Genomic DNA, 15442 nt, shown 5'->3' with positions numbered 1-15442 from the left:
TGGCATTACCGGATGTTTGAGAACTCTCTCCCCTACTTTCTGCTTTCCGCAGGGATCACTCCCTAGTCCTTCCCCACTGATCTCCCTCCTGACATATATCCTTGCAAAGCAGAACAAGTGCTACACCTGCCCCTACACCTCCTCCGTCACTATCATTCAAGGCCCCAAACAGCCCGTCCAGAGAGGTGACACTTCACCTGTGTCATATACTGTGTCCAGTACTCCTAGTGTGGCCTCCTGTGAGACCCGACATAGATTGGGAGACGGCTTCATCGGGCCCCTACGCTCCATCTGCCAGAAAAAACACAGTGGCCACCCATTATAATTCCACTTCCCACTCCCATTCCAATATTCCCATCCTTGGCCTCCTCCACTGTCGTGATTAGGTTGGAGGAACAACACCGTATATTCTGTTTGGGTAGCCTCCAACCTGATGGCATGAACATCAATTTCTCAAACTTCCAGTTATGCCCCCCCCCCCCCCAACCAACCTTCAACATTTCCCATCCTTTTTTCCCTCTCTCACCTTTAACTCCTTGCCCACCCATTGTTTCCCTTTGGTGCTCCTCCCCGCCCCTTTCTTTCTTCCATGGCCTTCTATCTTTGTTACCAATTTACTTTCCAGCTCTTTACTTCATCCCTCACCCTCCAGGTTTCACCTATCACCCAGTGGCTCTCTCTCCCCTCCCCCCAGCTTTTACATCTACTCCTCAAGCTTTTTCCTCCAGTCCTGATGAAGGGTTTCGGCCTGAAACGTCAACTGTACTCGTTTCCGTAGATGCTACCTGGCCTGCTGAGTTCCTCCAGCATTTTGTGTGTTGCTTGGATTTCCACCATTTGCACATTTTCTCTTGTTTGTGATGAGACAAAACTGGCCAGAAACATACAAAGAAAGTGTTTCTACAGATATAGTTACAAGTTAGCAAAATTATAGTAGTTCCCTGGAAGTGACTCAGGGGAATTAATTGTGGAAAAGGAGATGGCTAGTGAATTATACAGGTATTTTGCATCATACTTCACTGCACAGAATACACTTAGCTGCAGCATGGACAGGGTTGGCTGAAGGGCTTGTTTCTGTGCTGTACAATTCCATGACTATCGTGGAAATAACTGTAACCGGGAACTGAAAGGAACACATAAAAATTTCAATCGGAAGGGACGTGGTACTGAGCAAACTGTGAAAGTGGGATGACAAGTCTCCGAGTCCCAATGGACTTCACCAGAGATCCTTCAAAGAAACAACTGAGGAGAGATGGTTGATGTTTTTGTTTGAACTTTCTGTAATCCCTAGATACAAGAAAGATTCACACCTACTTCAGATACCAACTCTTCTGGTTCATTAGATTGGGGAGAAAACACATTTAATGATTTTAGAAAGACAGACACAGGCAATTGGAAATCACAGACCAGTTAGTTTTCCAACAAGGAAATTATTAAAAGCCACGATGATTCAACAGGTTATTCAGAAAAAAATGCTAGGTACTCAGGCAGATTTTGTGAAAGGGAAATTATGTTTCACCAGTTTAGAACATAGAAAAGTTTATTGAAGTAATATGTGCTGCACATTAAAGGGAAACAGTGGATGCTCTACAAGTGACTTCCAGAGCACATCTGATACAGTGCCCTCAGATATCCTTCGCAGTTTGTGAAGATTTGACACGACATCTAAAATTTTGACACACTTCTACAGACGTGTGGTGGGGAGTATATTGACTGGCTGCATCACAGCCTGGTATGGAGACACCAACACCCTTGAACAGAAAATCCTACATAAAGTAGTGGACATAGCCCAGTCTATCACAGGTAAAGCCCTCCCCACAAAGCAGTGTCTATTGTCTAGGACCCCCACCATCTAGTGCATGCTCTCTTTCTTACTGCAGCCATCAGGTAGGAGGCATAGGAGCCTCAGGACTCACACCACCAGGTTCAGGAATAGTGATCACCAACCACCAGGCTCTTGAACCAGAGAGGACAACTTCACTCACACCTTATTCAAGGACTCTTCATCTCCAGTTCTCGATATTTATAGCTTACTTAATTATTATTATTATTATTATTACTACTACTATGTATTTTCACAGTTTGTTTATCTGTCCTTTTGGGTTCAGTCTTTCATTGATTCTATTATGTTTCTTGGATTTACTGTGTATGCCTGCAAGAAAATGTATCTCAGGATTGTAAATCGTGGAATACATGTACTTCGATAATAAAGTTACTTTGAACCATATCGCAGGTTTCACGTGCAAGAAGTATTGGTGTGGACAAAAGATGGGCTGCTAACAAGGAACACTGAAAAGGAATGAATAGGTCATTGCTAAGTAAAATTAGAACAAAAGATGTGCCAGAGTGAATGGTGTTGGTGCCTCAGTTTTTATAATTTATATAGTGACTTAGACACGCACTGAAGATAGCATTGCTAAATTTGCTGATGACACAATTAAAGTAGGAAATTAGCAGGAGAAGACCACATAAGGAAATTGCAGAGGAATATAGGTTAGTTAAGTGAGTGGACAAAGATCTGGCAAACATGAACAGAGAATAGTACAGTATAGAACAGACCCTTCCACCCACCATGTTGCATGGAACTAAGGGCAAAAACCCATCATCAGGACTGGAAAGAAAGGGGCAGAACATTGCCTGTTTATTGCCCTCCATAAGTGCTACCTGGCCTGCTGAATTCCTCCAGCATTGTGTGTGTGTTCCCCAAGATTTCCAGCATCTGCAGAATCTCTTGTTTAAGTATGCCATTCACCTTCTTTATCACCCTATCAACCCATGCAGACACTTTCAGGGATCTATAACTTGAACCCCAAGATCTTTCAGTACATTTACACTGTTACGGTCTTGCCATTAATGATGTACTGCCCGTTAAAGTGCAAGAGACTCCAGTATGGCTCACTGTGGAACATTACAAGTCACAGATCACAGTAAGTCCCATCAACCACTACTCTATGCCTTCTATGGGCAAGCAATTCAGAGTACAAATGGCAAAGTTACAATGGAACCCATACACCTTAATCATCTGCATTAGCCTCGCATGAGGGACCTTAACAAATACTTTACTAAAATCCAAGTGAACAACACTGACAGCTCTACCTTGACCATTTACCTTTGTCAGGTCCTCAAAAATCTCTATCAGACATGATCTACCCCACTAATGTTTGGCTGTAATTAGCTCATAAATCCTCTCCAATAGCTTTCCTACCACAACATCATACTCACTGATCGATAATACCCAGCATTATTCCTATTTCTCTTCATGAAAATGGATCTTTAACAAATTGGCACTCTTCCAAAACTCTGGCTAGAAAGGCCACAAAGATCTTGATCAAAGCCAAGGCAATCTCATCTCTTGCCTCTCTCAAATAACCATCAAGCCCTGCAGATCTATTTGTCTTAATATTCTTTAAGTGACCAAACACTACCTCTGTCTGTAGCTCAAATGCCCTGCACAGACCTCATGACCCTCCACGTTCTTCTCCTTAATAAATTCTGATGCAAAGTACTCATTTAGGACCTCATCCACATGCTCTGTCTCCAAGCATGTTCCCCTGTCCTTCCGTGGTCCTGTCCATGTCCTTGTAATCATCTTGCTCTTGACTGATGGATTGAATGCCTTGGGATTCTCTTTAATCCTACTTGTCAAGGATTCCAAAGCTCCACCTGGCTATCCTAGTTCCATTCTTGAGTTCTTGTCTAACTTCTTTACGATGTACAAGAGCTCTTTGATGTTGGTTTCCTAAACTTGAAATAAAGCATACAAGATTACAGCACAGGCCCTTCAGCCCATAATGTTGTGCTAACCTTTTAACCAAGATCAATCAAAACACTCCCTTCCACAATGTCCTCCATTTTAATTTTATTTCTTGTTATTAAATTTTCCTCCTCTTTCACTAAAAGTTGTCCATTTTGGCATTTCTGCACTTAAGTAAAAATAAGATAGTTTATCACAAGAGATTGTAGAGCTCTGAGTTGCAGAGGGATGGTTTACAGAAGGATGATGTGTGCATGTACAATGAGTAAATGAGAATGCTCAGGTTGTTGTTGTTTAAAACGAGGGGAATTGAATAACAAACTGGGGATGTTATGCTTTAGTGATACAGAGCCTTGATAAAACTCCATCTAGAATACCATGCACATTGTTATTCTGCTTATTTATGGATAAATGTTAATGTTGGAAGCAGACGTTAACACTTGGAACCGTACCGGGAGTGGGTAAGTTGTCATCTGAGAATAAGTGTTGGACAACTGGAGTTTCGATTTGATTAAAACATGATCAGAGAGCAATAGAACATGGATGCAGGCCCTTCTGCCCAATGAGTCCATACCAACCACGATACCCACCCAGCTACTCCCAATTTCCTGCATTTGCCCCTATCCCTCTAAGCCCTGGCCCTCCATGTAACTATCCAACTGCTTTTTAAATGATACTACTATACCTGTATCAACCACTTCTTTTGGCAGCAGCTTCTTTTCTCCAGAAGACCTCTTAGGGTGAATGTGAAGAGAATGGTTCCTCTTGTGAGAGAATCTAGAACTTGTTACCTTTTGCATATGGAGAGGTCATTTCCATTACCATGAGAGTCCAGGATTTGAGGGCATAGCCTCAAAATAAAGGCAACTGAGATGAGGAGGAATTTCTTTAGCCAGAATGTGGTCAATTTGTGGAGTTTAAGTCACTGGGTGCCTTTAAAGCAGGCTCTTGAATGGTAAAGGGATTGAGAGTTAAGGGGACAATGTAGGTGAATGTGACTGAAAAAGCTGAATGGCTAATTCTGCTCTTACAGTAAATTGTAACTGCCTGAACCACTTTCTCTGGCAGCTTGTTCCAGTTACACATCACCCACTGTGCCAACAGAAGGATGGCCGTTTAGAACAGAGATGAAGGAAGGTAGTGAATCTGTGGAATTCATTGCCACAGATTACTTGAGGACAAGTCATTGGGTATATTTAAAGCAGAGGTTGTTTTGGAAACCATTTTTATTTAACTAATACTTTTTATAAGATTTGTACTTAAAAAAAAAGTTCATGTAAGTTCAGTCGAATGTTTGTTTGCTTGTAACCTGATATTATAGTTACAGCGGGGGTTGTGAGATTTGTGACATCCAAAAGTGGAGTCCTCTTTAATATCAAAATTAATGGCCAAAATTTTGAAACAGACTGGCAGGTCACTTGAAAAGTTAACCAAAATCTTAACCACTTACTTAAGTGATGCATATAAACTCGATACCACTGGTAAATGAATACGGCGGAAATGCGCTATCAATGCTAGTTATAGGACAATTTGACTCAGTTACTCAGAAGCCCAGGAACAAACAAAAATAATATTGAAGACACTATATTTGGCTCTCTTTCATGGATGGTGAAGCTAACAAGAACAAATTGGAGTGAAACTGCTGTATCCGACAGTGAACTAATATAAGCTGCCAAACCAGTAGAACAGGATATCGACATCCAAATGAGATCAGTACAGAGTGTTCAACGGTCTCCACTTGCTCACCAATAACAAGTGGAATTGGACATGCAAATTACGTGACAGAAGAGGGCATTGAGCTAGATCTCATTAGCATAAGAAACCAACTTCACCACAGTGAAGCTAAGCCATCCAATTTTTGCTCTACCACTGCAGACAAAAGGCTGCAGGGCCAAGCCTAGTTATTAACAACATCTCCATTACATTTGCAACTGTAGCCTGACATTATGCAATGCTTTTCTTCTCTTGTGAGGTAAGGGGTTGACTATATTCCAAGAAGGGGACTACCATTGCACATTGACTCTGACCAAGAAATACATTTCACTGGAAAGGTTTGTCAAGAATTATTGTCAAGTGATGAATTTTGAATGGTCTTTTCATTGCCCACATCATCAAGAGTCATCAGGACAAGTTGAAAGATTCAATTGGCATCATCAAACAATGGCTGACTTGTTATCACGAGGAAGGTATACCATGGCCTACAGCTCTTCCTTTGGCTTTATGCGGCATAAGGGGAACCCCAAACAAGAAAACAGAACTGATCCATTTGAAGTGGTGTTGGGGTGGCCCATGTCACTACCAGGAGCTCTTGATCTCAGCGAGGCCGATTAACATGTTTTGTCAAATACTTCAGTTGATTATTGTGCAAAACTAACATGAACTGTTCAGTCTGCTTCTCAAGAGGATTCTGCTGTATAGAGTGGTCTATCAGAAGGCCACACCTCGATTCCTGGCGAGTGGCTCCTGGTGAAGAATCCGCATAAGGAATCCCTGGGGGCTCGGTGGGAAGTACTGTTAATTTCCAATTCAGAAGTAAAGGTAGGAAGTAAAAGTAAGTGGATACGCACCAGCCACTCCAAGCAAGCTAAAGTGACTCCAGATTAAGACAAGTACTGTGGGAAGACTTTACGCACAAATATAATTACTGGACATTTTTATTGGATATGATCATAACCTATATTTTTTGTGTTTGCTTACTCTGTAAGTTTTTCTGCCTCTGAATTTTCATTTGTGATTCTGCCAGGATCCCTTATAGAATTAAAAGGGAGGACTACTGGAAACAACTGTTTTTTTAAAAAAATAATACTTCTCTAAAATTTGTAGTTTTTAAACAAACTCATGTATTTTTTAAACTCACTGACAGAAACGCTCAAACGCAGCTAAACTACCGGTTATCACCTTTCTCATTGGCTAAGCTTTAGCACATAACCAACGTGATGCACTTGCTTTAATTATGTAGCCCATCAACTAATTAGTCTCAATCGAAGGAATTTCTTTATCTTATCTATAAATGTGATAGATTTTTCAGAGGTACTATCTTTTATTTATACCTTTGTCTTACATCCTTCAGCTTTAATTTCCCTCTTACCATTGTTTCTCAGCTTTATTTAGTGTGTGTGTTTGTACTCGAAAATAAACTGAAATGTTGGAATTAAGACTGCTTGCCATTTTTGACTCCCAGAAGAACCCGAAGGATCAGAAGTTAAACAGAGATTTTAAAAGTTGCTATGTTCTTGATTAGTAAGGGTGTCAAAGGTAGAGGGCAGAAGGCAAGAGAAGGGGGTTAAGAGGAAAAATAAATCAGCAATCATCAAATGACAAAGCAGACTCGATAGGCCAAATGGCTGAATATTTTGTGGTCTATGTGAAGATTATTTATCCACTTAGCCAGCTCTCTCCTTAGCTTTACCAAAGTCTGAAAAGACAACATCCACTGCCATGCCCTCATCAATTCTATTGGCACCTCTTTAAAAATTTATTTGATAATCTCCCATATACAAAGTTGTGCAGGATATCCTTAATCAATCTTTTCCTATTCAAATGCTGGTAGATCCTATACCTCAAAAAAAACAACCAGTAACTTACTGTTGTCAGACTGGCTTTCCTATAGTTCCTCACTTGTCTCTGTTACCCCTTTTAAATAATGGCAGAACATTAGTCACCCTCTAGTCTTCTGGAACTTTACCCATGATGACGGCAGGAGTCTCTGCAACTTGTTCTCTAGCTTCCCACAAGGTCACTTCCTAATAGGGGGGTACAACAGTCACAGAGCCATACTGAACAGATATAAACCCTTCAGCCCAACTCACCTATACCATTCGAGATACGGTTCTACACCAATGCCATTTTCCTGCATTTAGACTCATAGAAAAGTACAGAGCAGAAACAGGCCCTTTGGCCCATCTAATCTGTGCCAATTTAAGCTGCCTACTCCCATCAACGTGGACTGGGACCATAGCCCTTCCATCCAAGTACCTATCCAAATTTCTCTTATACTTTGAAATTAAGCTCCCATGCTCATTCCACACACTCATGACCCTCTGAGTGAAGAACTTTCCCTCATGTTACCCATATCTTTGAGTGCTGAGACTGGAGAGGATTCAAGGGAGGTTCATGAAAATGATTCAAGAATTAAATGGCTTGTCATATGAAAAGCATTTGATAGATCTGGGCCTGTACTCACAGCTAATTTTATAAATCTCTATAAGCTCACCCTCGTCCTCCAACGTTTCAGTGAAACTCCCAGTCTATATAAAAACTTGTTAGTAACTAAAGCCCTCTATTCCAGCTAACATCCTAGTGAATCGCTTCTGCAATTTTTCTAACACCATCCCAAGCTTCCAATAGTATGGTGACAAGAGATAAACACAATACTTCACATGTGGCCTAACCAATGTATGGTACAGCTGAAACTTATATGTTCCAACTCTTCTACTCAATGCGCTAAGAAGAAAAGCAAGCAAAATGGCTTCTTTTACCACCCTATCCACCCGTGATACCATTTTCAGGGAGCTACGAACTCGTACCCAAGGTCTGTTTGTACACCATTCATCACAACTCTACACTCCAGTATACGTGTAGCCAGTATTATTAAGACAGCCCGGTGTATTCCTTCACACTTGTCTGAATTAAATTCTATCTGTCATTACTCCACCCAACTTCCAGCTGATTTATATCCTGTTGTATCCTCGGTCAACCATCCACACAATCTACAACTCTACTAATCAGCAAACTTAGGTGGAAGCAGAATCTTTTAAGTTTTAAAGAGGTTGATTAATTTCTGACGTGCAAGAGTGAAAGATTATTTATTTATCTTTTATTTAGCGATCTAGTGTGGAAAAGACCCTTCCAACCCTTTGAGCCATACCACCCAGCAACTGCCAACAACCTCCAATTTTAACCCTAGTCTAATCACAGTGACCAATTACCTTACTAACCGGCATACCGGGAGGAAACCAAAGCACCCAGAGAAAACCCACGCATTCCACTGGGAGAACATACAGACTCCTTGCAGATGAACACCGAACTCTTTCGACCCCATGAGCAGTAAAAGTGCCCTGCTAGCCGCTACACTACAGTATTACTGCAGATAAAAGGGTGTGAAAGGTTCTTTCAGACAGACTGAACGCCGTATCAAGGTGAGAGCTAATCAGAAGTTGAGCAGGCTCAAAAGGCTGAGTCGCCTTCCCCTGTTCTGAATCCGTTCGCTGGCATGGAAAGGTTTAGCTGGCAAGGTCAAGGTGACCTTGCACACAGCCAGGATAGACTCAATCGTCTGAATGGTTTGATCCTCCAATGATTCTATAACGCAGTTGAGTGAATTTCTAGCCCACTAAGAGGGCAGACACGAATTAGGCCTTGGGTTTGGTACACATCAGCCAAATTGGGTGCAGACAGCAAATCACATTCTCACAAAGCTTTAGGTGGATCTTTACAATGTGTCACAGTGTCACCATCGCCACTGGTACTCAACCAAGATATATTTCACTAACCTGGATTTAAATTGTTAAATAAATTATCCAGAAACACAGCCATGTTGGGATTGGAATTCAACAGCTGTGTTTCTGGGTGGTTTGTATGATGTTGTAATCACTATGCTGTCTACATTTACACACTCTGAAGACAACATATCCACATCGAGTAGGATCAGCTTACATACCTACTCTAATAGAAGCAAAAGGATGCAGAGATTCACTGTCAAAGCACTTGGAAACATAAAACAGGATCAGAGTGTACTGGTTATTCTGCAAGGACAACACTTACTGGAAGGACATGGATCCTGCTTGCAGTGTACATCGAGTGGGTGACTGCTCGTTGAGCTTGCGGAAAAGCTGCTTGGCCTGGCTTTGATAAAGTTGCAGATCTCGTCCAGACTGAAAGAAACAACGGGTTGGGTTGAGCAAAGACGAGATACAGAACATTTAATTCAGACTGTACTAGTACTAGCTCCATATCAGTTCCAGCACCACTCTGACAGACTTCGCACTTGACATTATGCAGATGTTCACTCACTGTACTGGGTATTTATATTTCGCATTCTCTTTCCATGACGACAAGTACTTATACATCTCAACTTTTTTCTCTAACCTTTTATAGGACGGAAGCATTGCTGCCCTGGCCAAAATTTATAGCCCATCACCAGATAGTGGTGAACAACGAATCAGTGGTAAAGTACTACCTAACCAGCTTCACCTCAGGAGTTCCAGGATCTGGATCTAGATCCTGTGCCGATAACAGAGAACAATGATGGCACCTTGCTCCAGTCTAAAGCTTTTCTCCTCACTGTTAAGAACATGAATAATCAGGTCCTTCATGGTAAACTGGCCCCCAAAGTTAAAGCACAATGGATCCAAGGTAAGATGACAAACTGGATTCAAAACTAGCACACACAAAATGCTGGAGGAACAGCAGATCAGGCAGCGTTTATGGAAAAGAGTACAATCAACATTTCGGGCCGAGACCCTTCGCAAGACTGGAGGGGGAAGAAAAGCAGTCCTGCTGAAGGGACTCATCCTGAAATGTCGACTGTACTCTTTTCCATAGACGCTGACTGGCCTGCAGAGTTCCTTCAGCTTTTTGTGTGTGTTGCTCGGATTTCCAGCATCTGTAGATTTTCTTGTTTGTGATTCAAAACTAACCCAGTGGGTGGAGGCAGATGGGATGGTGGAAGCAGACTGACAAAACTGAGCAATATGGAAGCGGTAACAGAGAGATTCAGAAGTCTATCTGAAACAACAGATCCTCTGCAGAGAATCTAGAATCTTCTTGTAAAGTTTAAAGGCAGTTGGCAAAGCAACATAAGTTGTATTATCGCCACCTTGAGTTTGGGTGTGGAGCAGAGACAGGATGTATACCCACTAAATTTCCCCTCTCCCCAAAAAAAACTCAAATACTATCAAAAAGTCTAATGCTTTTCAGAAAGTCAAATCCACATTATATATATATTACAGTACAATGGCAGTGATCTCCTAACAAACTTTCCATGTGAAACTGTGTCTATCCCAAAGATCTCAGTCTAGCAATTAGATGTTTCCTTTGCACCTCATAGGATCAGCCTTCAAACAACATATACTTCACTGTTTCTTGACAAGTGAACACCTGACAAATGCCTATATCATGCATGTTAATTCTGAATAAGGAATTATTCAACCGAGCATGTCTATTACGTAGACATAAAAACATAACTTCTTTTCTCCTTTTATACCCACCTCCCAGTTGAGTTTCCACCATCTTCTGAATTTTACAGAAATGACATCTTTTCTTTTCCTTGCTGCAACTCTGTTGCCACAGTGATCAAATACACTGTTTAATTATGGCTTTCAAAGGCACCATTACATTTACATCCTTAATTCCAAGTGATTGCTTGGCAAGAATGTCTGCCACCTCCTTTCCTTCAACCCAACATGGGCAGGGATTCATAAGATGTGCACACACAAGCCTAGACCCTGTAGCCTCAACAGACATTGTCCAATCTCAAGAAGAATACCTGGCCTACAATTTGAAATACCTGCTTTAATAAATGTCAAAACCGAGAAGAAATCAACGCACTTCACACAGATCATCAGGGCGTATGTCATCAACTCATTCCACGGCTAAAATGACAGCAACCGCCTCAGACGTGAATACTGATACTTTGTCTCATAACCTTTTCTTACTATTCACCTGAAACTTTGGAAGACAAACAGAAACACCTGACTGACCTGTCACTGGATTTTTCCAACCATCTATATTGAAATGTATGAAGCTTTAATATCTGTCTTGCATATATTGCCAAACCACCAGTGCCATGATATACAATCATTCTTCATCTTGATCATCTCCAGAGGCAAAGTTTAATACTTTTTTTAAATACAAAGGTAACAATAAATGATTCAACAATGGCTATAATCACCTACTTAGCTTTTAGCATTTTGAATGTAGACAAGTAACTTGGCTTACATATTTAAAATGGTAGCAAATCCCAACTCACAAAATGCCACTGAATATTCAAAGAATGGTAGTTGATTTCAGCGCAAACTTCAGACACCCCAAATATATCTCTTTTATTGCAGTGTTGAGAGAGGGCTCCCTGATCATACAACTACCCAGAACATTAAGTGACAAAACAGACCTATCTTAATCTGGTAATATGTCTTAAATGATAGTCCTCAAGGCAGGAGGTAGTCTTCCCTGATCATCCTGAAATTTTCAAAGATGTCCTATTAAAATTTACATTTATTTATTGTCATCAATTGGTACAGAATCAGAATGTCCCACACCCAGTAATTGGTTTAATTGCCTAAAAGTGTCAGTTAAAGTTAAATAGTGAGCAAGTTCTATTTCTTGGAAGTCCCGTTGAAACATTCCTCTCCAAAGATGCCGCCTGACCTGCTGAGTTCCTCTAGCATTTTGTGTATGTTACTCTTTATTTCTTGAAGATTAGTGCTAATTTTAATTAATATCTGCTATCTATCATTTACTAACTCCAGAATAATTCCTAACAGAGTGCCATGGGGGTTTGTGCTGGATCCAAATACAGGAGAATGATCAGTAAGTTTGTGAATGACACAAATCATGGGCATTGAGAAAGGGTGTCTACAGTAACAGCAGGACATAGAGTGGATGCAGAGTTGAATACGGCATAGGTAAATAATTTCATCCCAACAATTAGGAGATACACTTGCAAAGTCACATATAGGTAGGACATACACAATAAATGGCAGGATACTGAAGAACGTTGATAAACAAAATAGATCTCAGAGTTTAAGCTAAAGTCCAAGAAGTGGCAATAGAATAGGCTTGGAATATGAAAGTGGGGTCATTATGTTGCAAATTTACAAACACTGATTAGACCATACTTGGAGAATTGTGCGTAATTCTGGTTGCTATGCAGGAAAGGATTGGGAGAGAATGCAGAGGAGATTTTCCAGAAGGGATTGAAGGATTTTATTTTGGGAGAAAAATTGGATAGGCTGGAGTAAAGGAGCTGAAGAGTGACCTAATGGACTATATCAAATTATAAATTACAAGGTTGATAATCAAAATCTTTTTCCCACATTAGGGGTTTCAAAAACAAGAGGGTATAGTTTAAAATGAGTGGAAGGAGTTTTAAAGGGGATCTGAGGGGTAAGTAATTTACTCACTTAAAACAGGCAAGGCATAGAAGGCAACTACTGCTGAAAAATAGAATTAATATTTGCGGCTAAAAATGGCTGGCTTCATCCCCCTTCCTCTTTAGTCCTGTTGAAGGGTCTCAGCCCGAATCGTTGCCTGCTTATTCCCTTTCATAGGTGCTGCCTGACCTATTGAGTTCCTCCAGCATTTTGCGTGTGTTGCTTTGGATTTCCAGCATCTGCAGAATAACCTGGTTATGATTTGGCACGGATGTGGTAGGCCCAGCATCCTGTTCTGTGCTGTATAACTCCGTGAATCTCGTTGAACACGGCTAATATTTGTTATCATCCAATTTACTATATATGTCACATATCTGCACACTCCCTGAATAGACTCAAATCACATAGTACTTTCCTACACCCTCCTCAAGACCCAACCTCACGCCTAGTTTGTGTCCTCTACAAACTTGTAGATATTACATTAATTCCCAAATTATTGTGAATAGCTGACGTGCCAGCACTGACCCTGTGATTATCACTGGCTTAGTGAAAAGCATCAGAGGGTGGCACTGGAGGATTGTTTATCAGACCAGACTGAATAGATCTGAGCTGAGCCCCCTGCTGTTTGTCATCTATATAACCAATTTGTGTGGGAATGTAAGTGTCATAACTAAAATGTTTGCAACGACACCACAACTGGGATGAAAAAGGTTGCAAAAGGACCTAGATCAAATAGGAAAGGAGGCAAAGGAATGGCAGATGGAATTAAACTTGGACAAGTATAGCGATGAATTTTGGGAAGTTAAACCAAAGCTGGACCTACATACTAAACAACAGGGCACTGGAGAATGCTGTACAACAGAAAGACCTCGGGGTACAGGTACATAGTTCCCTGAAAGTGGTCACACAGGTAGACAGAAGGTGGAGTATGGCATGTCTGATCATGAGTAGCAGAGATAAGGTGTACAGTCAAGATCTTTTTTTTCTGACGAGGGAAGTCTAAAACTAGAGGCAGTTTTAATGTGAGATGGAAATGATTTAAAGCAAATCTGAAATGTAAGTTTTCCACACAGAAGCTGGTGGGTATACGTAATGAGCTGGCAAAGGCAGTGGTAGAGGCAGCTACAATTACAACGTTTAAAATGTAATTGAACACATACATAGATAGAAAAGGTTTATGGACCAAATGTAGGCAAATGGGACAAGCCAGGAAGGCCCTTGGGCAAGTTGGGCTTGTTTCTGAGCTTTGTAACTCTATGACAGCTTACACTCAGGGAAAAAAAACTATTCCTGCTCCTTGTTTACTGTCAGCCACATTAGCACTTTACCCCAATCCCACGTTCCATTTTTTTCATCTCTTATATGCCAACCTTATCTACAGTTATGTAAAAGTCCAAATACACCACACCCACTCATTCTCCCCATCTATTCTGCTGGCTAGATCAGAGAAAAATTCCAAATGTGACAAGTATAATCTTCCTTTCACAAATCTTTGTCCAAATCTGTCACTAATCTTCAACTGCCCCACTATTATCATGGAACCTAGCATTTCCCCACCACTGATGTCAGGCTAATTAGTCTACAAGTCCCTGTTTTCATTTCCCCTCTGCATCTGGGGGGTGACATTAGCCACCCAGAAATCCATTGGAACTGTTCCACACTCTGAAGATTGTTGGGAAATGGCCACTGCTATTTCATAGTCACCTCCCCAGATGCTCTGGGTTGCAATCTGTTAGGCCTTGGGGATTTATCAGTCTACTATCTCATCGTATTCCCTAATAATCCTGATATTCTACAGTTGCCTCTCTCACTGGACCCTGTGTTCAACATTCCTGGGAGGTTACTGAGGTTCTGTTCAACTGGTCTGCAATGTCTTTGCTCACCATATCCTGCTTTGACTGTAAGGGAGCCACATTTGACTTCACCAGTTTATTTCCCTTCACATGTCTCTACCAGCATCTACACTTGATCTTTATCTTTCTTAAAAACTTACTCTCATTCTCAATTTGTTGTTTTGAAACCTGATCCCAGCCCTGTCTTATATATGCCGCTTTTCAGAGACTTTGAGTTCCAGAGCTTCCTTTGTCAGCCATAGCCCAGACAATCTCCCAGTTATTTTTTGGAAAAAAAACTATTTCATTCACATGGATCAAACAGGGCTTTTTACAAGATTCCACATGCTAGGCTGCTCGTGAAAGTTAAGGCACAAGTGGCCTGTTGCCACACTAGCTTGGAACCTCCTCTTACTTACCGCTCGAACAGGACCCCACTAAAGATCACCAAGCCAATCACCAACCTTACTGACTCTGGGGATCTCCCATCCTCCGCCACCAACCTCATAGTTCCTTTACCCCACACCGTCCGTTTCTACTGCCTACCCGAGATTGACAAACCCGCTTGTCCAGGTAGACCCATTGTTTTAGCTTGTTCCTGCCCCACTGAACTCCTTTCGGCTTACCTCGACTCTGTTTTATCCCCCTTGTTTTATCTGTCCTTCCCTACCTACTTCCGTGACACCTCACACACACTTGATCTTTTCAAGGATTTCAAGTTCCCGGGCCCCCATCATCTCATTTTTACTATGGTTGTCCAGTCC

At 41.3% G+C, this 15442-nt stretch overlaps 1 protein-coding gene across 1 annotated transcript in view; it reads right to left on the bottom strand.

The window, feature by feature from the left end:
- The window catches only part of LOC132402216 (vesicle-trafficking protein SEC22b), a 38410-nt gene that overhangs the window by 20027 nt on the left and 2941 nt on the right, over positions 1 to 15442 (bottom strand). Inside the window, exon 2 of the mRNA XM_059984958.1 lies at positions 9518 to 9627. Within this exon, the coding sequence (XP_059840941.1) occupies positions 9518 to 9627 (110 nt within the window). The remainder of the gene's footprint in view (positions 1 to 9517; positions 9628 to 15442) is intronic.

The sequence above is a fragment of the Hypanus sabinus genome, chromosome 11 (assembly GCF_030144855.1).
Source record: "Hypanus sabinus isolate sHypSab1 chromosome 11, sHypSab1.hap1, whole genome shotgun sequence".
In the NCBI taxonomy this organism is placed as follows: Eukaryota; Metazoa; Chordata; class Chondrichthyes; order Myliobatiformes; family Dasyatidae; genus Hypanus; species Hypanus sabinus.
This window is presented reverse-complemented; position numbering and strand designations above follow the sequence as displayed.